Below are 23,651 nucleotides of genomic sequence, written 5' to 3'. Positions count from 1 at the left end.
GCGCTTTATGGTGTAATAAGATGAATGTCAAATGCAACTTTCGTTAGCGTGTTCCTCCTGGGTAGGGCGACGCTGAATATAGCTTGCTGAATCATATCGATTCAAATGCAATGTTTATTACACTGCTATGAAAGCGGAACCAGCAATGGAACCACAAGTGACGCTAACCCAACATGACACCTGTGTTATAAGAGTATACCTATGTAATGTTGAGTGTTTTGTTATAAACTGAGATAACCAGCAAAGCGACCACAGCTGATGTTACATTGATATAACACGTGCACTGGTTCTTTTTCCAAAGTCGTTTAAAGACACGGCATTGCTTTGTGGCTTATGAACACCTGACAGCCCTGCAGAATTCTTGGGTTCAAATCCCGTTTTAATCCTTCATTTCATTCTTGGCGTTCGTTAGGTCAACGCCCAAGACGACGGTTTTTATTGAACTGCCCGAATATTAGGTACTAATGCCTGTTCTCACCGTTCCTGGGTAGATATAAACTGTCAATCACCAGTAGTGCATACCCGCCGACCACGGCTTGTTGTATAATATAGTATGGGCACGACGTGTCCGGAAATAAGGGTTTGCCAATGTACGCCACAGGATTGTCCCATTAGTCATGTCATGACCGGAGAGTCATATTCGTGAGAGCCTATTATTCTCCTACGCCAATTTTTGTCTACATCAAGTTTTTGTCTACATCCAGACATAGATAGATAGATAGATAGATAGATAGATAGATAGATAGATAGATAGATAGATAGATAGATAGATAGATAGATAGATAGATAAACGCTCAAAGTGTCTTTGATTCAAGAAATGCTTTGCATTTAATATATATGTACCATTATGGACAGATATAGATGAGCCAGTGGAGTGAATGTGGGCGCCTTATGAAAGATTGTGTGTACCTGGCTTGGTAATAATGATGACCAGTTATTATACAAAATAATGAAAAGACCTCTCGTACGAAGCACTAATCTTTACTACTACAGTAAATTACTGCAGTAAAAATCAGCAAAGAACTGTCATTTGAAGTGAGAACAGAACAAAATAAATGTTTCGAAAATTTTTAATGCTACTTGGGCGCATATTGGTGACCTCGGATCAATCTTTCGAGTTTCCTTCCAGTTGTCAAAAAGAATACGTTTTGGGTGATTTTTCAAACAATTATTTGAATTATTACCCAGCAGGCAATGCGGACTTGCTCAATATAATCTGCTGGGGCTATAGTCAGGTGCACGTTGTATTTCTTTATGGAGACTCGTCCGTGCAGAGACAGGGTCAGTAAAAATATGATAAGGGCAAATCGAACAATGTACACAAGCTCTCGTTCATAGCGAGGTAACTGTCATCCAAACGCGCCAGACCGATCACCGGCACACTCGAGTCCAGGTGGCGACCGGCCGACGGCAGAACGGCAATTTTTAGCCCGAGCACAAACGACTCTCTCCTCCAGAGGCAAAGTAGTCGAAAATGGCTAATGATGCGTTAATACCTTAAAGGCAGCAATGAACATAAAGAAAAAAAAATTTCTCTCCCCGCAAGAAGCTTTCATCTTTGCGCGCTCGTATTTGCGCCCCAGTCATTTTTCTCTTGGTCGCCTGGCCGTTTGTGCGATCACTTCGCAGATATTCAAGTTTAAAGGCTCGTGTGCTAATTACATTGCCAGGCGTGCGGCGCCGTGTAGTTAAGACGGGGAGGCACTTTCCTCTAATGAGACCGATAGGGCACAAGCTACACACACGCGCAGCGCTCACGGGAGGAGACGCGTCGTCCAGCGCCCGCGGTGGAAGCGCTAAGGCGCCACTGCGGCTAACAATGGCTGCTCTTCCCGAGAGGGCAGCACCAGGGACTCCTCGCCAGGCGGGAAGGAGGAGCGGTGGCAGCTCTTTTTAGCACCCCGCGGGGGCTGTCCTCGTATCTTTTGCTAAAGTGGTTACCAATTTGGTTATTAGGCTGATGTGTTTTTCTCGGCGTCTTCGACTAATGACCCTGCCCTTAAAGGGTGAGCGCTCCAGATTATGGCCCGCAGGGGTTTAGCGATGTTGGAAAAGAGGGAGAATGAAATGTCGGCTAGGACGAAAAAGCGTCCTCGATAGCGGTGCAGACTTGGAGTCGTTTCGAGAGTGCCTCGCGGTATCGTGGAGCTTGTTGGGCGACGCCGCCGCCAATCGTCTCCAATGTTGCGCGAAGTTTTTCCCGAAAAAGGCATTCGCGCCTCCAGTGGCGGCTTGTTACCGAACGAAGCCTTAATGCGTCCTGTCCCGGTCGCCGTGTCCAAAGTAAATTGCAAGCACGACACGAACGCTTAGCATCCCCACTTTAATTGTTGCACCGAGCGAAGCATTACGGCAACGTGTTAATATTACGCTGGCAACCTATTTATTTATTTTTTTCCTGACAAAGACAAATAACTTCCACGCTCACTCTCCCTATTAGCAAAACAAAATAGTGTCGGGGTGTTGGTACTGATAAGTGACATTGAAAAAATTCCTGTTTAGATTTTAGTTGTATGCGTTATCGTTCACTGACAATAACAACATCAAAATTAAAAGCGTGCAAACAACGTTTCTCTTTCTATATATATTTCCCATATTATTGAACGGCGATTGCCTGCGTTCAATTCTTATTATAAATTAAACCAAATTTATATGTGCTGAGTGTGGTACGAAAATTCCCACATTGAACAGTTAAAAACAGTCTTTGAGTGAATGCCTAGCTGGTGAACTAAGCCAGCGTCAGTACTTCGTCACTGGCTGCAAAAACATTCAAGACGGGAGCTGAAGGTGAGATACAGCTTCAAGTAGGTACCAAAAGAATAGAAAAAGGGGGCCTTGACTTTCTACGCCCACCAAATACATCACGTCCTCGTGACATGCTGTTGCAGCCCCCTATTCCATTTGCAAAAAGACAAGAGAAAGCGACAAAGCCATGGTTGATTACGTTTTATCGTTCCGCTTCACTGCCAACGTTCTCTCTAAATGAGGTTTCAATACTCAAAATTAAAAAAAGAAACCTTGTAGTGGAAAGCAGCACTACAGCTTTTCCTATCAGACTTACAAAGCGCAGCTGTAAGCCCTCTTTCGAGCGCAAAGTGGTGGAGCATTCCTTTTGTTTATATGTAAATCTGGATAGGCCACCCTATTAGATCCTTGTAACTACCATGTATAGACTAGGTAATGGTTTTAGAAGAATTAAACGGGGGACCTGTTCGAGCGAACCCGTTCCCAGGAATTGGAGACATCTAAGCGTGGCGCCATCTCTCGGCGGCAGGGATGGTAGCCTGCCATAACTGAATTAGAAATGGGTGAAAAAAATCATATTTCTTTAAAAAAGCTAGTTATCATGAACGACTCCGCGTCATATGTAGCAGAGACAGACCCACTGCTACATCTTTACATTTTCGTAAAATTGCAGTATCGCAATATAAAGCGTGTGGCTTCCTAGGACAAGTGAACACCACCCGTAAAATCACATAGCATTCCTCTTGTTAAATAATAAACACTCTGGGAAACCATGTGGTTTGTAGTGTGACACTGTAACTTTGCCAGACTGTTCAAATAAACCTAGTCATTCGGCCATTGAGCTCTATTTGGAAGCAACACTAAGAATTCTGAAGTGCGCCCTCTGCCCCAGGAGGTCGAAGTTTGCTGTCTTTCAATACAGTTTCTCATAGTCATATCGTGGTTTTCGAAAATTAAACCACAGCAATTATGATAAATTGTATAGTATATAGGTATACTGTATGTTATGTAATAAAATATATTGCAGGTGGCCCTACGTTACTTATTACAGTTGCCAAAGGAAAGTACCTTCAATAGGAAACGCAAGGACACCATTCATGAAGATACGCCGATGGGCTCACCCACAAAAGCTTTTAGTGCGTATATTGATTGATTTGATTGATTTGTGGGGTTTAACATCCCAAAACCACCATTTGATTATGAGAGACGCCGTAGTGGAGGGCTCCAGAAATTTTGACCACCTGGGGTTCTTTAACGTGCACCCAAATCTGAGTACACGGGGTTTAGTGCGTATATTGCACACTCTGTAGAACGAATAATTTGTTCACTTGGTATTCACATCAGACATTTACAGTGAAACTTGTTTGTTTATACATTTATGCTTGTGTTATTTGTACCCTAACTTGCTGCGTCTACCACTAAGATTTTCCCGTCCAGCTGCAAAAGGTCATTGAGCCGTACGTGGTGGCGCATCGCATACAAGAATGGCTATTCTTTCTTGACAAGAATGACCAATTTAGCGGGTGCATCTTTTGCTGTGGTGGTGAGACAGTGAAGCAGCTTTTAGACTGCTGCCTCGACGCTGAACGATGTGTTTTGGAAGCAAAACTCCGCCATTTTGATGGGAGGCTGCTTTCGGGGAAATAACATTCTGGGACCTCGGTCTAACTACACCTACACACACACATAGCCACAAGAGCGTTGCGCAATTTTCACAGGTGACCACCTTTTAGAAACACGTGTAGGTCGTTAGCGAACATTCATGCGTCTGCTCATAATTAGTGTTTCGCCAGTATTTCCTTGGTTTGTCCACGTCGGGTGGAACAGTAACTACGGTCTCGACTGCTGACCCAAAGGTCGCGGGTTCAATTCCGGCCGTGGCGGTCGCACTTCGATGGAGGCGAAATTGCATAGCCCCGTGTACTGTGGGATATTAGTGCACGTTAAAAAAAAACTGATGGTCAAAAGTTTCGGAGCCCATTTATTGCGGTATCTGTCATAAAGATAAGCTGATTTTCTGATATAAAACCCTTGACATTATCATTATCTCCTTGGTTTACTATTTTTTACCTAATTTATCCATTATTCCCCGTTTATTTTCCTCACGTGCAAGATAGGCAACAGGGCACATCGCTCGTTAAACTCCGCATTTTCCCCTAGTTTGTCCGTCTTTCTCTATCTGTGTGGTGATACAAACCAAGTGTTTCTTCTGTCAGGATGAGAACCGAATTTCGCTCGTAGACACTGCATTATGGGTTGAAACAACGGACGCACTTTCATAATCGTACTCTGAGACTCTTCTTCTGCAGCACGTCATGCTACGGGTTCGGGCCCGCCATACATGTGACGGACCTTGCCAAATACCCCCAAAAAATTGCGTGAATCGAGACGCTCAGTCTGTGTCGAACAAAACAATGTGTCGAACAAAATGCGTGAATGTGAGAAACGTCGTTCCAGCACAAGTCACAATACATATCACGTTTGCAACTTCGATTTATTATTCATATTCCTCACCTACTCGCAAGCAAACTCTCTCTTTCTGATATATATATATATATATATATATATATATATATATATATATATATATATATATATATATATATATATATATATATATAATACGCATAATGCACCGCATTACTTTATTTCTGATCACATATTGTACATAAACGCTCTATAACCATCGCGTATAGCAGCACCGTTATGGTGCTTTTTCTACACTACTGTGAGTTCAGGCACACAAGCGCTCGCAAATGTGAACTCTATGCAGGCTAATGATGAACTCGTCGCTGATATACTCCAATTATCGGCATCGCCGCAAGCCCGCTGCACCTGGCCCCTTCCCTGTCGGCGTTTTCGGCTAAAGGTTCAAAGAAAAGCAACGCAGTGCGCCCCATTTCCGTGAAATATTAAAAAATAGCGTCATGATTGCATTATCAATTGAGCGCAAAGGGCAACGCATGGGCACAGCAGGTCGTTTTGAAAGGTGCCCATCGTTGTGTAGGCTGCGAGAAGAGGAGCCTTGCAGCGGCTGTTTGCCGGCGATATGGGCCGCCAAGGCGCATCCGTTTTTTTTGCCCCCTCGCTGAGCCCGTTTGCTTTTACTAAATGCGCCTCGGGAATCGTTAGCGGGCCTCCTCGTCGACGCATTTGTGCCAGTGTGTGTGCGCGTTTTTGCTTGCTGGTCGAGAAAACGAAGAATAGAGAAGAAGTAAAGAGCAGCGCGGCGAGTTAGAAGTCGATTCATCGACATTCGCCGTTCGCCACGAGCGTGCCTTCGGTTTATGCGCTCCGGAGGTACACGGGCGTGAAAGGCACTCGGCCCGCTGAATGCAGTAAACCGGTGCGCTCAGAGTGCGGACCAGGAGGCTGAGGCGCCGGGCTATATCGTCGCAACATCGCTGTTTTCATCTCCTCTCTAGCGTCAAGTACAAGAACTCTGCTTCTTCTTTAGCATTGTTGCTTTCTTTTGTCATTGCAAGGAACAGATAGACAAGAAACACAACTGTTCCCGGTCCGATAGCGAGGAGCATGTTTTATTGCCTTCTCAAGCGATTTCAAGAAATAAGTAGATACAGGAAGAAAGGAGGAAAGTCGGAAAAATGTAGATAAGTTTTTGTGGCAGGAGGCAAGCGTGAATACTTCTCCGTACTTTCTTGTGCTTTTTTTATTCTCTATAGATGGTGGTACATTGGCTCAGACATCAAAAATAGAGGGGTAAACAAGCATCTACTTAAGATGAACCTGTCCGTGTATAATCACCGTATTTTATACCTACGAATGGTTGAACGATAAAAAAAAAGAGTTAGAAAAGCGTCAGCAGTTTCTATGCCTTGGACGAAGTAAGTAAAGCTCGCCCCGACGTATACGCCCAAACGGTCCTATATCGGCGCTCGGCTCAGTAGCAATATCTACGGTAACAGCTTGTCATATTTTATCATTATTGAGCTATTAATAACCTTTAGCAATGCAGATGCAGTACAAATTCCTGAACATTAAAAATAGCAGACGTTAGTAATGATGCATAAATGATCCGAAACTCTGCAGCTGTTACTGTATATTAGAGTCTACAAGCAAATGCCAGTTTGGACTATCAGCGTTGTCTTCCACTGGTTCGTTTGAAAGAACCAAAGCAGAACTTCGATGTTTCCTTCTGTTTTTGAGTGTGTAGCTTGTGTGCATGCCTGTAGTATATCATGATGAACTGATTTTATATATCGATTACACCGGTAACGTTAAGTTTGATGTGACAACATTGTAAAGAGAAAACGAAAAGAGAACGGTGTATCGCTCAATACAACGAACTTCCTAGGATGTGCAATACCTCCGAGAACCCCCTCATGAATATTTATAGCTCTAATTTGGGACAATCGAGCCCCCACGTGCATGTTAACTATGAGAGGAACATAAACGTTAATCAAACAGCTACTAGCTAGATGTGTTGGCGAAGAATGCGGTTCATCGGAACGGCAGGCTGAACGCGCCATTAAGGCGGGTAGTGTATCCCCTAAAGGTAAGACAGTCGCCATTGTATGATCTCAACCTACGTTTACATGCGCGTAATTTGTTCGTAAAAAGAGAAAGTACTTGTTAATATGTTTTCAAAAAACGGGAAATAGCAGAATGGTTGTTTTGTTATCGTGTAGTATGCACTTGAATGCCTACAAACACAAAAATGCTCGTTTCAATGTTGATTGATTGATTTGTGGGGTTTAACGTCCCAAAACCACCATATGATTATGAGAGACGCCGTAGTGGAGGACTCCAGAAATTTCGACCACCTGGGGTTCTTTAACGTGCGCCCAAATCTGAGCACACGGGCCCACAACATTTCCGCCTCCATCGGAAATGCAGCCGCCGCAGCCGGGATTTGAACCCGCGACCTGCGGGTCAGCAGCCGAGTACCTTAGCCACTAGACCACCGCGGCGGGGCCTCGTTTAAATGTCCCCCGCTAGTGTAAGTTCTATGAAAATATTCTTCATTCGAAATGTGCTTTGTGCATTAGGAAGAACTCATTTTACAGATGTGTCGTAGATTTCTTGTGAAGAATACCGTATAAAAAGGTGCGACAAAATACACGGGAACACAACCAGATTTCGATTTCAAACACTGATTATCACACGTTGGTGATGGTCGAGAATATACACTGTTGTTCGTCAACAAAGTTGGCTATTTCCTGCTTTTGCAAGTTGCTCTGTCATTCGAAATTTTCTGCGACCAAGTTCTTTTTTTTTTGTTCAGTTCACTTGGCTAACATTTTGTTAGCTATGTCGGCAACGGCCAAACAGTGTGTATAGAGGTGACTGCCCTCTGCGCATGCTTCATTACAGCAGCCGACTGCCCTGAAGGGGTTAGTAGAGCATTCACGCACCACCAGGCCAACGGTTCGTATTTTTGTATGTACTTGCTGACTAGGAGCTTCATACCGCGTTTTCGGATTTTGTAAACCTTAGTGTGCGCACATGATGATATGATTTTATATGTGAGGTTTAACGTCCCAAAACCATCATATGATTATGAGAGACACCGTAGTGGAGGGCTCCGGAAATTTCGACAACCTGGGGCTCATTAACGTGCACCCAAAGCGGAGCACACGGGCCGACAACATTTCCGCCTCCATCGAAAACGCAGCCGCCGCCGCCGGGATTCGATCCCGCGACCTGCGGGTCAGCAGCCGAGTACTTCAGCCGTTAGACCACCGTGGCGGGGCATGTGCGCACATGAGGGAAATAATGTTCATATAAATAAATGTAAAGCTAATCTAAAGGATTTGCATTTTTCCAGATACTACTTATGCTACGCACTTCTCTCGTTCGCTTACCTAGCCAAGCTTTTTGACATCGTCAAGTTCTCCTGTTTTCTTTTTTTCGTTTTCTTTTTTTTGACACCTATCCAGAACACTCCACTCACGATTGAAAAATTGGTGGTTCAATTTTTGTTCGGTATACTTCATTTTTATTATTAGAATAATTGGTACATTAATCAGAATTCGGCAACTTGTACCAATAAGACTGAGAAGACTTATTCCTTTTTTGTTGATGTCGACAGCAGGTGTTGATGTCGCGTTGATGTCGACAGCAGGTGCTTTGTAGAGGTCGTCATCGTCGATCCTGGCATTGAAAGCTGCATGCAGTGATGCTGATAAAATAGTAAAAGCGTGAGGCGCAAAAAAAGAAAACAAACGAACTGCTCATGTTATATCACGGGCGCAATATCAGCCACTGCATTATAGACATTTCTCGCACGCATGATCTGCTCCGAAAGGCAGAGAAATCAACAAGATACGAAAGTGGATGCCGTTTTACTCTTTTGTGTTTTAATAGAAACATAAATCTTCGAAGAACGATGCAAAAAATACTCTGTAGACTCTCGCTCTGGCAACAACTTTTCCTCTTATATGTGCGCGAAAAATGCCAGGCAGACCCGCTGGCGCGAACAAGTATTGTGTGCAAATAACGGCCCCTTGCTTTGATGTTGTTTTACTGCATGGAAAGGTCAACGCCTGCATGTTCTCCCGCTATGCGCTCAACTTTTTGGGGCTCTTCTTTTTCTTTCTACACCATATGCACTCCGGCGTGTGGCTAACTACAGGGAAGCCGTTCAAACTATGATTGCATGCCCTGCCGAAGCATTTGTCAGTCACTAGGCTTGGTGTACCGCTTATCAAATTCGCGGTGAACGTTGCACAGAAATAAACACCTGTAGCTGTAGTGGCAAGCCCAGGATTCTGCGCCACGCACAACTTTCGACAAAGTGAGCTCGAGCCCGTAAGGCAGACCGCTGTGTTGGGTGTATTATGTCATACAGCAGAAAAACGTTCTTGAAGCTCTGCACCTAACCTCAGTAAATTTCGATTTTGCTGAAGCACCCTAAAAAGTGTGGCTCTTGGCTTTTTTTGCTGCTCTTCTAGCACTTCAGATAATGCTGTATTTGAACTTCGGTGTCATGGGAACTAAATGGTCATTACTAACAAGCCAAATTAATTTATTAACACGAATGAGGAGAGTTCCTATATGACTGCGATTAATGTGTAACAGAAAGAGACTAAGGGCAAGGCCTCGGGGCCATCCGCATACCTGGTGCATCCTCATCTTTTGTTTCTGTAACTTCAGCTGCACCAATTTGGATTGCTAATGCTGTAACTCACACCAAGAACGGCGTATTGACAGTCAGACATGCCAGAACTTAACGTTGGGTTTTTCATGGACACTAAGAAGCTGAAAGATTTGAAAAACTAGGAGAAGCTGGGCCGGTATTCACGAACACTTCTCATACTATCATTCTTTCTGTGCATATCTTTCATCCAGTCATTTAATCCTGGTTTCATAAATCATTACAATTGGTCGAAAAAAAAAGAAGGTAACATTAACCTTAGAGTCATCTTAAGCAAATGCATAAGGGACCGTGTGACATTTAATCACTTCATGACGCAGGTTTGTACAAAGACGAGAACTTCGTACAAACGTTTAAATTATCGCTGCTCTTCAGAATGCAAAAAGAACGAAATCATACCTGCAACTTAGATCTATAGTCGTAAAAAACTCTTTACAAGATCGGTCCCACAGGGAAGACACAACAAGGACTTGCCCCAACCTGTTTGTCGGATTCGATTAGTTTAAATATTTCTGCATTTCTGTCAAATAGCTATCCACACTATGCAGCTTGAGCTTGATTCACTGCACATCATGGCTGCAACGACTCTAGGAAAGAAGGCACACTTCAAAGACACACCTGTTTCTGGGCTCTCTCAAAATTGCGTTCAAATGCCGAGAATAGTTACTGGTGAATAGGCTCCGTTATATAAATGACATGAGAGCTAGCACTAACTGAACACGGGCTAGCTTAATCAGAACAGAACTCCGGCAATCCTTGCTCTTGATCAATTTCTACAAAATTTTGAAACTATGCTTTCTTCAGTACCCTGATGATATGTACTGACAGCTGGAACTGTCGTATGCTGTGATCTGTCACCTGTTTGCTGTCATCTCATGTCTTCGTTTGGCATGACACAGACAAAACTAGGTATAGCACATCAATTTATAGTACACTATAAAAAAGGGCTGGAATGTGTTGATTAGAAAGTTCTGAAATAAACATGTTTTATTAGCTTGACCACAATTATCAAACATCATTGATTACTCTAATTAGCAAGATCTAGTACAATGTAGAGGAGGACGATGAGAGAGCTTGCTGGTCGATGTACGTGCTAAAAGATGGAGGCCATCATGATGATAATTTTTATCCCTATGCGAGGCCTAAATTTTGAGCTTGTACAGCTTTGCTGTCAAACGGAAATCAAAGTGGAAAATTTATTACGTTGGTTACCACTACGTTTTTTATACTTTTGCAACTCAGATGTGCGACAGTATGACCCCGTAAACGCAGTTTCTTGAACAGATCACCTGTGAATCATTTGTTGTTTAATATCTTGATCTAGTTTACTTTCGACAAAGGTGAATGTCGTGTGAACGCTGCGGGAATACTCACCGATCACTTTTAGAAGGACGTTTCCCGTGTGCTTCTGGTTGCGAGAGTCTGTAAATCTGCAGACGTAGTTGCCGTCATCCGATACTTGCTGTACATTGCTGATTGAGAGGCTGCCATCTGGCTGGACACGCTGCCTGTGGTTGAATGGAATCTTGTTGCTTCCTGCAAGATTGATTTAGTCAACTCGGCCACTGTTCCATTTTTTAGATAGAAACGTAAACAGAAAGATCAAGAGTGTTCTTGAAAAACATGCTTTAAACGATCAATCGTCTGTTTTATCTATGCATCCACGTGTGCTTACAGCTAATGAAAGAGCAATTGGTTGGGAAAGTGCAAATTGATTGAAATGTTTGACGCAAACGAGGAACTTCTCGGTGGCTTGTAATAACAGGACACATTACCGGTAGTCATTTTCCTGCTATCTACACTTGATATATGCTCTGAAGTTTTTGCTTCGCAAAGGGTATTTATTTCGGCAATATAAAAAGCAAGTAATATCAGCGACAAATATTGTTACTAAGGCTAAAGTAATGAAGAAAATTAAATTTAGAAAACACAATGTTCCGTTGGTTCATTCCTAGAACAAAGCAATGTGTTATTTCATTTACTTGTGACACGAGCACTCATATGCAAAGTACAGGTTAAAACCCTTGGGATAAAGTAAAATGCACTGGAAAATCGATAACATGGCGTGTGAATGCTTTAGATTGGGAGTAAGCAACTATTAGAGGCCGGAGGGGGGCGGGGAGGCTGAGCTTATTTGAAGTCGACCGAACGGAGCAGGTGGGGGGGCAAGTTGACGACGACAAACGAAAACGATACACAAATCATGTTCATTTTCAACAGGCGTGTCTGCAGGTTGCAGCATTGAAACACAAAAGTTTCAGTGGTTACTAAAAGCGATGTTTCTCGGTTCTGGTCTTACCACAATTGAGGTCAAAACTGCCATGTCAGGCTTTACGCAGGGACATCAAAAAGTAAGAAGTGGGTGGGTGCGTGGGATGGTAGGTGGGTGGAAGTTTTGACGTTGTATTAGGAGCCGCAAAATGCTGCCCCGTATAGGCCACAAGTTACCGACAAATGCTTCAGACCATCTAAAAAAATGGCACATGTATAAAACCTAAAAGGAGTGTAATTCGATATTTTCTGTCGATCTACTCCTAAAAAGCGGGTGTTACGATATTATAGACCACCTACAGCGAAAAGGCAAAGCTATGGCGCTATAACTCATCACATCAGCATCGTTCACTCTAGTCTCTAAAGCATGCATGTAAATGAGCCAGTTACCTCTGCTTTATTGCTTGGACACTCGTTGCACACCGAACTTTCTTAAACTAAAGTTTACGGTTATTCATACTTTCATACGAATTTTCATACGCATTTTGGCATCGCTGTAAGCTGTGGCCAAATTCAGTTCACGGCTACCTTACAAGAAATAATTGGCACCGGAAATGGCTTGATTATGAGCACAAACGTGATGCGAAATAGGGAATAGTTCGGCCTTTGAAGTATAAGGCAAGCATTTCAAAGCAAAACAGGCAAGTCGTATTCTGAACCGCATTTACATTAGTAGTAATTCATGGCAAAATAAGCTGCTTTTTTTTTTGTCACAACAAGCATGCTTCATGCTTAGAAGGGCACGTGGAATGTATGGTACCGAGTGTTTCATTTCGTGATTTGGCGTGTTGACATTCAAAATATTACGGTTGTTGCGGAATCATGCGTGTATGATAAATTTTGCGAGCGAGAATAATATTTTCGTGAAATACACTGACTGGCCACAATCAGCTAGCTGCATGCTGCTTCATCTAAGTGTGACAGCGAAAAGTTGTTGCCGCTCGTAGGAGTTAACTCTCGTATATTTAAATAAACTAGCAATAAGAAGATCACGCAGAAAGTTAATAATATTTTGAAGGAGCTGCAAAGAAACGCAATTTTTTAATGCGCTAAACGACGACGCCACTTTACAGCAGCGACACTGTCGATTAAAAAATGTGAGGAATATTCGCAATAATTGTTTAGGATTGATAGATATGTAGGATTTAACGTCCCGAAACCACCACAAGATTATGAGAGACGCCGTAGTGGAGGGCTCCGAGAGTTTTGACCACCTGGGGTTCTTTAGACGTGCACTCAAATCTGAGCACCCGAGCCTCTACCATTTTCGCCTCCATCAAAAATGCAGCCGCCGCAGTCGGTATTTGATCCCATGACCTGCGGGTTCATAGCCGAGTATCTTAGCCGCTAGACCATCGAAAATTGTATGAACACAAAGTCTGGCCAACATTCAACCATGTCAGTTAATAATTTATTAATGTGTGAAAGACATATATATTGCGAAACTAGTAAAACACGTGAAAGAAATTACCTTTTTCCCATGAAACGGAGGCCCAGGCGGCGACGTAGAGCGGACACACGAGGCTCACCGACTTGCCCTTGAGCGCCGTGATGGAGCTGACGTCACGCATGACGCGCAGACCCTTGGAGAGCGGCAGGAAGAGCTCGTCCTCGTCCGAAGCCGCCACTAGCACGACGTCGTCTTCGACCAACGCCGCACGTCGTAGGAGACGCGCGGCCGCTGGCGCCCGCCTCCCAGAAGGACGCCGACGACATCCACTACTGGCAGGTAACGCGCTCGCCGGTGCCGATACGCCAGTCCTGCCAGTAGGAGTACTGTCCACTGCATTCGGAAAGAAACGCCGGTCATTGAGTTTACGACATCGGACGCAGTTTTAAATCATGGCACAGCACTCGCGAAATTCACTAGGCCGTCAAGAAGAAGGTCGTACACAAATCGCACAAAGCGGTGATTGTACCTAAGTGTGGGAGGCGACACTTCAAGAGAGCTTCTATTCCTGTATGGGTCTGCAGAAGACCTACAGTATTGTTAAATAAAAATAAAAAAATACGTCGACATAATAAATAAAGTTCTCTTGAAGTGCCACCTCTCACACATTTATTATACACCAATCAAAGGTAACCACTATATATATATATATATATATATATATATATATATATATATATATATATATATATATATATATAAATATATATATATATATATATATATATATATATATATATATATATATATATATATATATATATATATATATATATATATGACTTGACCTCTTCTTGCTTCTATATTTTATGTAACAACAATGTCTAATTATGGAACCAAAAAGCAAAGAGATCAAGTGCTTTTTCGAAAGGCTTTCACATATACACAAAACTTAGACTATGATAACAGCTCAATATAATAAATAATGTTGGAATTCAAAGTTCCAAACCCATAATATAATCAAATCATATCATGAGAAAAGGCTCCGGAAATCGCAAGCAGCTGGGTTTCTTGAAAACATACATTTAAATCTAGTCTAGGTACTAGGGCCTCGATCATTTTTGCCCCCATCAAAAATTCAGTTGCGGCAGCCGGGAATATATATATATATATATATATATATATATATATATATATATATATATATATATATATATTACAATTGGGTTTATTAACTTTGTCATTACCTTCTTTGACATTATTGTCTGTTAGATCTCATCTCATTATTATTGTGTAACAAACGGAAAAATTAATTAGCCCTGCCTTTAGGTATACACTTGTTTCCTTAATTCATTACGAGGATCTCGTACTGGAAGACTCCATGCCTTTGGGTTGTATGCGAGGGACTATTGGTCAGCGGCCCCCTAGTAATAATTTCGCGAGCTATGTGAGACCAAACAGGCTCATCAGAGTGTGCCACACTCGCCACCAAGGCTACTGGTGGCGATGACTGACACTCCCACGTTAAAGTTCACATATAAACCCAATAAAGTGGCTGGGGGGATAGCCGCTGTGGTAGCTCAGTGGTAGAGCATCGAACGCGTTATTCGAAGGTCATAGGTTCGCTTCCTGCCCACGGCAAGTTATCTTTTCACCCACTTTTCTTTCTTCCCATTTACATTACAATTTGGTCTAATACGTTTCTCTACACGTTGCTGGGCATTATTGTCTGTTAGAGATCACACACACACACACGCCCACACACACACACACCACACACACGCGCACACACACACACACACACACACACACACACACACACACACATTCGGTGTGTTTGTGTAGTAGTCCCATTACGTACAAGAAACGAAGCGGGTACAGGTACGAGAAAGCAAGCAATTTATTTATGAATTCACGTTTTGGCCGTCTCACGATCTTCGTCACAGAATCATGCATTCTTTGCCACGGCCCAAACGTATATCTATATAACAATTGTTTGCTTTCTCGCACAAGTAGACGCTTCTTTTCCCTCCACCTCTCTCTCTCAAATATATATATATATATATATATATATATATATATATATATATATATATGTGTGTGTGCGTGTGTGTGTGTGTGTGTGTGTGTATGTATGTGTGTGTGTGTGGGCGTGTGTGTGTTTCTGACACTTAACCTAACCTCAATTGCACAGCGACAAGACACACAAGGGCAAAAACCGTGAAAGGACAGGCGGGCAGAAAAGACAAAGAATAGACGATGTCTAACACGTGTAGCATCAATAAACAACAGAAGGCACACTGCTTTCGTAGAATTTTATTAACGCAATAGCGTTAAAGACCTCATTTCGCAGTAATTCCAGCGTCAGCATTAGCGTCAGTGTTGGTTTTGTTTGTTATGAGCGAAAAATCATAATCTTATGCGTGGCAGAAAAATTGAGAGTGATGCAAATAAAATAAATGATAAAAAACTTGTGGCAGTGTTGGAATTGAACATGTGTCGTTGAGGCCTGAGTAGGGTTCGAACCCGGGTTGTTTGCATGGCAAGTAGATGTTCTACCACACGGCCACGCGTCTGCTTCAGAATACAGTGAAACTATTTCTGCTTGAGAATACAGTGAAAGTAACTCGTACTTTACAGACACACGCGCCTTGTATACATCCTTCACAATACAACATGCAATATTTCAGCAATAATGCATGATACAAGCGCCCTTTGCAAGCGGGTGTCAGAACACGTGATTAAAATATAGGATTTGGTGTTCAAAGCCGGTCAGCCACTTTAAACGGCGCACAGGCTACAGCGCCTATTTCCTTAAGTGCACATGCACGTAGTGGTGGCATAGCAAGTTCAAAATGGCTTCATGCACAAAGTGTTTGACGTATGAATTAGGAACAGTACGTTGGTATTGCGTTCAACACTTGAAGGTGAAGCTTTAAGGTCCCCTACGTTGTTTACACTTGGCGCAGCCAAGTAAAAAACAAGAGTGGGTGATGGTCAACGTGGTACAGTGAGAAAGCCAGCCTATTGTGACGGGCTACAAGGTCGGTGGCGAAAACTTCGTGCCTGCATCAGAGAAGGCAACACCTCTGGCTCTGCAGTGGACCTTAATTTCTAAGACGAACACAGCACTGGTATACATCATCTCTAAAGTTACCACAACAATTCACATGAATATCGAGGAGTTAAGTCGCTTGCATAAGCAATACCTTTTTGATACGGCTAGCCTCGCCGCAAATGCATTTTCTTCAACTGAGGCACTTACAGACCCGGTTTTTCAACTTCAAAATTTGCAAAATCAGCAAAGCCAAATCCAAGAAACCATTTTAGGTACCCTAGCAGCACTCTGCAAAGGCGGAGCCCGAATAGAGCCAGAAGTATTTGACAGCATCTCTTCAAATGTTCACACAAGGCTCGAGCACTACGAATGTGCCTGCGATAAACTTTCTTGGAGCTCAGACTTAGATTGCGTGTTCAATATATCGAAATATTCAGCCGGAAATCCCAGGAAATGGTTCAATATCCGTATAGCAACACAGACAGTGCAACCCTGGTGATCAGGGACAAAGAGCTTTCGTTCAGCTTTTCATGGTAATGCGCACTAGTTGTGAGATGACGCGTTAACATACAGACAGGAACAAGAAAATTTTTCTGAACATATTCTCGAACACCAAGTTCGTCTCGCAGAGCTTTACCTTCCGGAGTCGGCTATAGTACAGCTTGTAATGCTTGAACTGACAAAGGAATGCCGACATAGAATGCAACTCAGGTCACCACGCTGTCTAGAAAGCATTTTCGGTGTGATAAAGAATGGTGTCACAAATACCTGTATACAAAGGAGTGTCACTTCGCACAAAGCAGCTGAACTTTCGGGTGCACTGGTACAGGGCAGAGCGTGTTACGAATTCATACGAAATAATTGTCCTAGTGTTCCACCTTCAATAACCATGGCGTACTTCAGAGACTGCGACAGAATGGAGGCCATAGAAGTTTAAACAGAACCGAGAAATGAAGTAGAGAATGCATTTATTACAAAAACACACACTATATATGTTGCTTTGCTTGTCAATAATCAAAAAAGTATCAGTAACTGTTGACACTAGTGCATCAGTAAGCATGATAAACGAAAGAATTGTGTGTCACAACTATAATATCAAGGTAAAAGTATATGTAGGTGAACGGCTATGACGCAACACGCAAAAAGTTTTCCATATGGACAAGCGCTAAACTTCAGTTCAGTAGTGAGTTGGTCACAGCCGAGTGTCTGGCACTGTCTGGAGCTGAGTTTTGACATTATCCTCTCTCGGCCGGATATGAAGCGCCCAAAGATAAACATATTGCGGAATGATATTACAGCAATGGATGAATGCGAAGGGATTAACAATGTGATAGAATACCCATGAGTGATGTTGGAACCAAGATAAGTAGATCAGCTAGGTGTCCTGATGATATCGCAGCCAAGTTTCCAGAACTGATATGCGTTGGTACATATTCACCAACAACAACCGCAATAGAGGTACCGTTTCAAGGTGAGTAATACAACAATAGTTCGAAAAAAGCTATATGCCTGCAGTCATAAAAAGAAAGTTTGGCTGAATTAAGAACTCGAACTTATGATTGTTTCCGGCATCATTCGGCCGTCTACATCCCCATTTGTCCATTTGCATCACCAGTCACATTCGTACCCAAGAAAAATGGCTCTTTCTCACTTTGCACAGGCTATCGACTAATTAACAAAACAAACAGACTGAGTTGTTCCCATTTTAGGGGCTCCGAGTAGATAAAATCATCGATGAAACTGGCGAATGCGAATTGTTTTTAATAAGTGACCTGTGCAAGAGATACTGGCAAGTGCCACTCAAAGAAGAAACTACGAACTTTATGGCATTTGTAACACCATTTGATATCTATCAGTACAAATGTCTCCCATTCGGATGGAAGAACGCCGGGCTGTGGTTTCTGAAACTAATGATTAGTGTCCTAGACCATTATATTGACAAGTTTTTCAATGTGTATGTTGACGATACTATTGTTTACTTGAGGACAAATGAAGACCACATTCAACACTTATCTGATGTACCAGAGGCACTGAGCCGAGCAAGACTCAAGATAAATGTGAAAAAAAGTGATTTTTTGTGGAACTGTGGTGTTCATCGGAGGAGTTTTCAATGGAAAGACGAAGAGCACACAAGAAGGAAAATAGGCACATATCACGTACAGTTATAACCAATGATATGCGAAGCACCATTGAGCAAGATTGACATGAAACTTTAAAATCAACACAATGTTACGAGGCAGACGTAAATGAGGCCGTACATGACTTCCATGTCATGATTAACATGTTTTGACGTGTCATATGCCTTCAACGTCCATTAACGTCACGTAATGCCAAATTCGATATATGTGTAACTAGCGAAACCGCCATGAGCACGCTATGAGCGTAACATGTAGTCACGTTATACATGAGAAGCATGTCATGATTATCGTGTTTGGACGTCTCATTTACCTTCGTCGTCAGTTCGGTCACGTAATACTAAATATGGTACATTAAAACACAGTGAAACGACCGTGAATACACCATGAGTGTGGCTTGTAGTCATGACTTACATGACATGCATGTCATAATTTTCACGTTAGGGTCTGTCACTTATGTTCTCCTGCAGTCATGTCATACCATACCAGTTTTTTGTAATTGTTCATGTGAACGAAACCACTGTAAGAGCAGCTAGACCATTAGATGAAAATTATGACATTCAATAAATACTTTTTATGATTTTCATGTCATGACTTGTCACTTATGTTTGTCATGCAGTCATGTTATGCCATAGCAATTATGGTATTGATACGGTTATCGAAACGGCCAGGAGAGCTAAATGTGATCGGCGGATAGATAGATAGATAGATAGATAGATAGATAGATAGATAGATAGATAGATAGATAGATAGATAGATAGATAGACAACAAGGAAGATGACAATAAGGTGCGATGAGAGCTTGGGTCTACCAGGAAAAGTTCCTCTGTAAATATTACTATTGCGCAAAATGCCGCTGCGACAGCAACTTGCAACCTGTGTACACTAGCCTTTGGTATACGGTGTGTTTCAAGAAATGTGTCCATCCTAAAAAAAAAATCTGCGAAATCCGATAATTCTTCACTTTGTTCACAATCGCTTTTTCTGTAGCTGCATGCGTCTTAAGATGGTTGAAGATATCTTTTGGGGCATAAGTAAAGAGTTAAATAATTACCTTTTTAAGTAATGAAGCTATGCAGTTATGTTGAAAAGGAAATTAGAAATTCTTCACGCGGAAGACCCATCCAAGTTTTGAGATATAAAAAAACGCGGCCTGAAATATTATTGTGGCGTAATGAAATTCAGGCTAACTCTACGGAGAAACCAAAGCACCGAGAAGAGCAAAAAGCTGATGACTAGAATGACGTCCCCGTTCAAGACGTTGATTACAGAGGTGCAGTACTTCTCCATTTGTAAATGTATGCGCTCCATGCGTGATATTATTGAAACTGCAGCCCACATACCTACGCAACAAAGTCGGTTCATGGTTGATATCATGATGTTCCCTCATTCAGGACTTCTCAGACGAATAAGGCAGCTGCGCTTTTCCACGTTTCTGTTTCGCCGCTGAATTAGGGAGAATTTCATTTGTTCCAAATTATTACTAGACGCACTTTTTTTTTCAAAATCTCAAAGTTGCAGTGGATTCTTCGCATGAAGGACTTAATTTCTCCCTTTTACCTAGTAACCTAATATTACTAATTACGTTGATTTAGATTTCTTAATTATTGTCCCAAATAATGTCCTCAGCGATCTCAAGATGTCTGCTACTACAGCAAAACCAATTGTGAAGACAGCGAGCAAATACTGCAATTTCCAGATTTTTGTTAGGATGTTTAACACATTTTTTTAAACGCCCGGGGTAAAGAAACATGCCCACTTTTAAACGCAACAGTGATTATCGTAGATTATTTTGACATTGGCATAACAAAATCCGACGAGAAGGACTGATTCCTGTCCTTTGACAGCGTCAACTTTGAACTCTCATCCTAGAACTACCCTAATCAACCAATCTCGCGATACCAATAGTGTTTAGATTTGGCCTTCGCCACGAATGTAGACGCATATTAAGATGTCCCAAAGCGACCTCAATCTGATTGTCACTACCACTACTCTAAAGCAATTGAGTGTTTGAGAGCCCCCTCAGAAGTTGTGGTCATGGTTTTCAACACCTTCCATGGACATCCATGCACTTTCACAAGGCCGGCATGACGAATCGTCATTTTAGAGCTTGTCTTTTTTACCAAGTACCAAAATAGTTTTTATATCATAGATACGTGGCTCTTCGGTGTGCTTGTTCCACTTTTTCGCACTTTTTTTAACCCGACAAGCTTGCCTGACATGGACTCCAAGTGGGTTGTTTGTGGAGATGAAAATAAAAAGCGGGTATGTGAACCAGTTTTAAACCAAAACGACAGCAATGTTAAATGATACTCCTGACACTACCGCCAGAACATATTCAGGAAAGATATCTCAGAAGATTATGTTGAAATTCACCTTGGTGCATCGAATGAGTTGCTTTCATATAGACGCATACAGCCAAAGAAAAAAGCAAGTCGAGATTGCATGCTCACCAGACATCTCTAGTTGCAACAGAGTTTTAGCTAGGAGGCGCAGCTTTAAGAAATCCATCTTTCCGTTTCTTGTCGTACGGTCTACTAACCACCTTATGCTATAGCAACGTTTCTAAACAGCAAAAAGAGTAGCTAAAGATAGTACAGCATGATGCTCGTGTGCTTGGGATTCGGTACTTACGTACTGATGCTGAATAAAACGCGGGGAACAGCTGAATCACGCCGAAGAGCGGGAAATAAGAAAAAGTTGGCAGAGCTGACAGCGAGCGAAATATCTAATGTATATGATCGAATCCCCAAACAACCGTGCTTGTCTCGGAACGGGAAGGAAGAAAACGCAGCGCTCCCTTGACACGAAGCAAAGCACCACAAAAGAAAGCAGCAAAGCAAAACATGGCTCGAGAGCACGCAAGGGCAAGATAGCCGCCATAGAGTGCGGGACCACGCGTGGAAGACAATAATTTGGGAGGCGTTATTGGCGAAATCCGCGGGCAGGTCACGACTACAATCCGAGTTCTTTCTGCTCGTGTTTCCATGGGAACGGCTGTGCAAGTATATCGATACGTTCGCAACAGAGCCCATGCCGCAATCTTTGTCGCCAAAACGCATGTGGCCATATTTTGGCACTGGCTTCGCGACGACAGGTCGCCGAGGAGCCACCGTTTTCTTCCGCCCCCCTCCCCCCCAGTCCTTGCCTCTGTTCTCGGAACAGATGGCACAAACCGCAGCGACCATACAGAGCCAGGAGTTACGGCCTGGCTGGTGCCGCGCATATATATATATATATATATATATATATATATATATATATATATATATATATATATATATATATATATATATATATATATATATATATATATATATGTATATCGCATAAAATAAACACTCTTTGTAGGAACTGGCTGGACCGCGCCAAGTTTGTTGACAAAGCCGAAGGCGAAACAAGGAAAACAAAAAAAACCAAAAACATCCAGACAAAGATGCTGGGAGGGAAAGGTCAGCTTCCGAGAATATGGGGCTGCGCGCAAGAGAGCGAATAAGAGGGCAGCCGGAAGGCCCGGGTGAAAAAGGGTGGTAACAAGGACGAAAGAATGCAGGAGAGCAAAGATTGGGTTTCTCGCGTGAGTTATCGTTCTAAATCCTGCAAGAAAATGTGCTACCTCAACTGACAGCGCCGCACTTTTCTACGTTTTCTTTCAGCCGTATACGCCATTGGCACCCGAACATGGGCCAAAGGCCGCGGCAGGTGGAGGGCCAATACCATGATAAGGAGCGCCGTCGTATGGTTCGAATTCGTGGCGGCCAGCCATTCTTGGAGGTGAAGACTTCGCTCCAGCCAGCCGTTGCACACTCATTGTGTGCCGTACGGCGGCTTGTGTCCGCAGTCCGAGGTTATTGCTCACAGCTGCGTGCCGCGTTGAGTTGTATCTGAAGCCTAAGGGGACGCCCGACCTGATTAAGTTTTTCTTTGCAGTCATTTTTTTTTGTTTTCATTCTACCGAATGTCCCGCTAGTAATCTTTTATTACAGACTCCTGTCAGACCACTCAGTGCTCCTTTAAAAAATAGGTTTGACCTTTCTGTCACCCATGAGTCACCCCAGTCGCCTTCCTGTAGACTCGACCTTTCTTTAGACTTGGTCTGCATACAATCTGCAGACGCCGAGCCGACGGCAAGCAGACTTTTACTGTTAATGTGCATCCAGAGTGCCTGCGCGTGGACGTGTGTAACATATGTGTATGTATCTACAGATTTTAAAAGATGGCACATTTGATGATCATGATTAAATGGGTTTCACCTTTCAGTTACCTACAAGTCACCCACCAGTCACACCCGTACAGACCTAGCAAACGGCTAGCAGACTGGTCTGTCAATGTGGGCCCGGTGAGTGCTTGTGGGGATGTATACATTATGTACATGTATATCAATACTTTATGGGTCCTATGACACATTCTATACCAATAAATAACTGGGCTTCACCTTTCAGTACCCACCAGTCACCCTAGTCTTCAGATTCTCTGCAGAAATGGCGCAGCCTTTCTGCATCCCCATGCGACAGCCTATCAGCTGGTAATTAAATGGGACTTTTTTAAAGAACGTTGCACATTTGACAAGTGTAGATTGAAAGATCTGTGAATTTCATTGTAGCCGCTTGGCCACCATAATTTTCATGTATTTTGTGTACACATAAATGTGAAAGTTTGAAGCATAGAAATTTTCGTACGGGCACTCAATTGGCAGTGAAAATATCATGGCTATAGCGGGTGATCAGTGTTAGGTTGTGAAGTGCGAGTAGTTATTTGTTTTTTTTGGTATTAACTTTGCTGTTGTTGCTTTTATGTGCTGGGCACGTGTTTAGTGGGTGTATGAGCGGTATTATACCCTTCGGTGCTGCATTTTTTTGAGTGTTTGTGCTAACGCGAATGATAGCTATTACTTTTTGTTCACCACGACAAAACGCTGCGGATAATCTGCAGAAAT

General features: G+C 42.7%; 1 protein-coding gene across 6 annotated transcripts in view; it reads right to left on the bottom strand.

The window, feature by feature from the left end:
- LOC119176937 (cell adhesion molecule Dscam1) overlaps nt 1-23,651 on the bottom strand; it is a 640,641-nt gene that overhangs the window by 249,306 nt on the left and 367,684 nt on the right. For all 6 annotated transcript variants that reach the window (XM_075878151.1, XM_075878149.1, XM_075878150.1 and 3 more), the window contains 2 exons: nt 13,605-13,916; nt 11,237-11,398 (listed from right to left, as the gene is read on the bottom strand). In XM_075878151.1, the coding sequence (XP_075734266.1) occupies nt 11,237-11,398; nt 13,605-13,916 (474 nt within the window). The remainder of the gene's footprint in view (nt 1-11,236; nt 11,399-13,604; nt 13,917-23,651) is intronic.

Source organism: Rhipicephalus microplus, chromosome X (assembly GCF_043290135.1).
Source record: "Rhipicephalus microplus isolate Deutch F79 chromosome X, USDA_Rmic, whole genome shotgun sequence".
Taxonomy (NCBI): Eukaryota; Metazoa; Arthropoda; class Arachnida; order Ixodida; family Ixodidae; genus Rhipicephalus; species Rhipicephalus microplus.
Note: the sequence above shows the minus strand (reverse complement) of the source record. Positions and strands in the feature narration are given on the sequence as shown.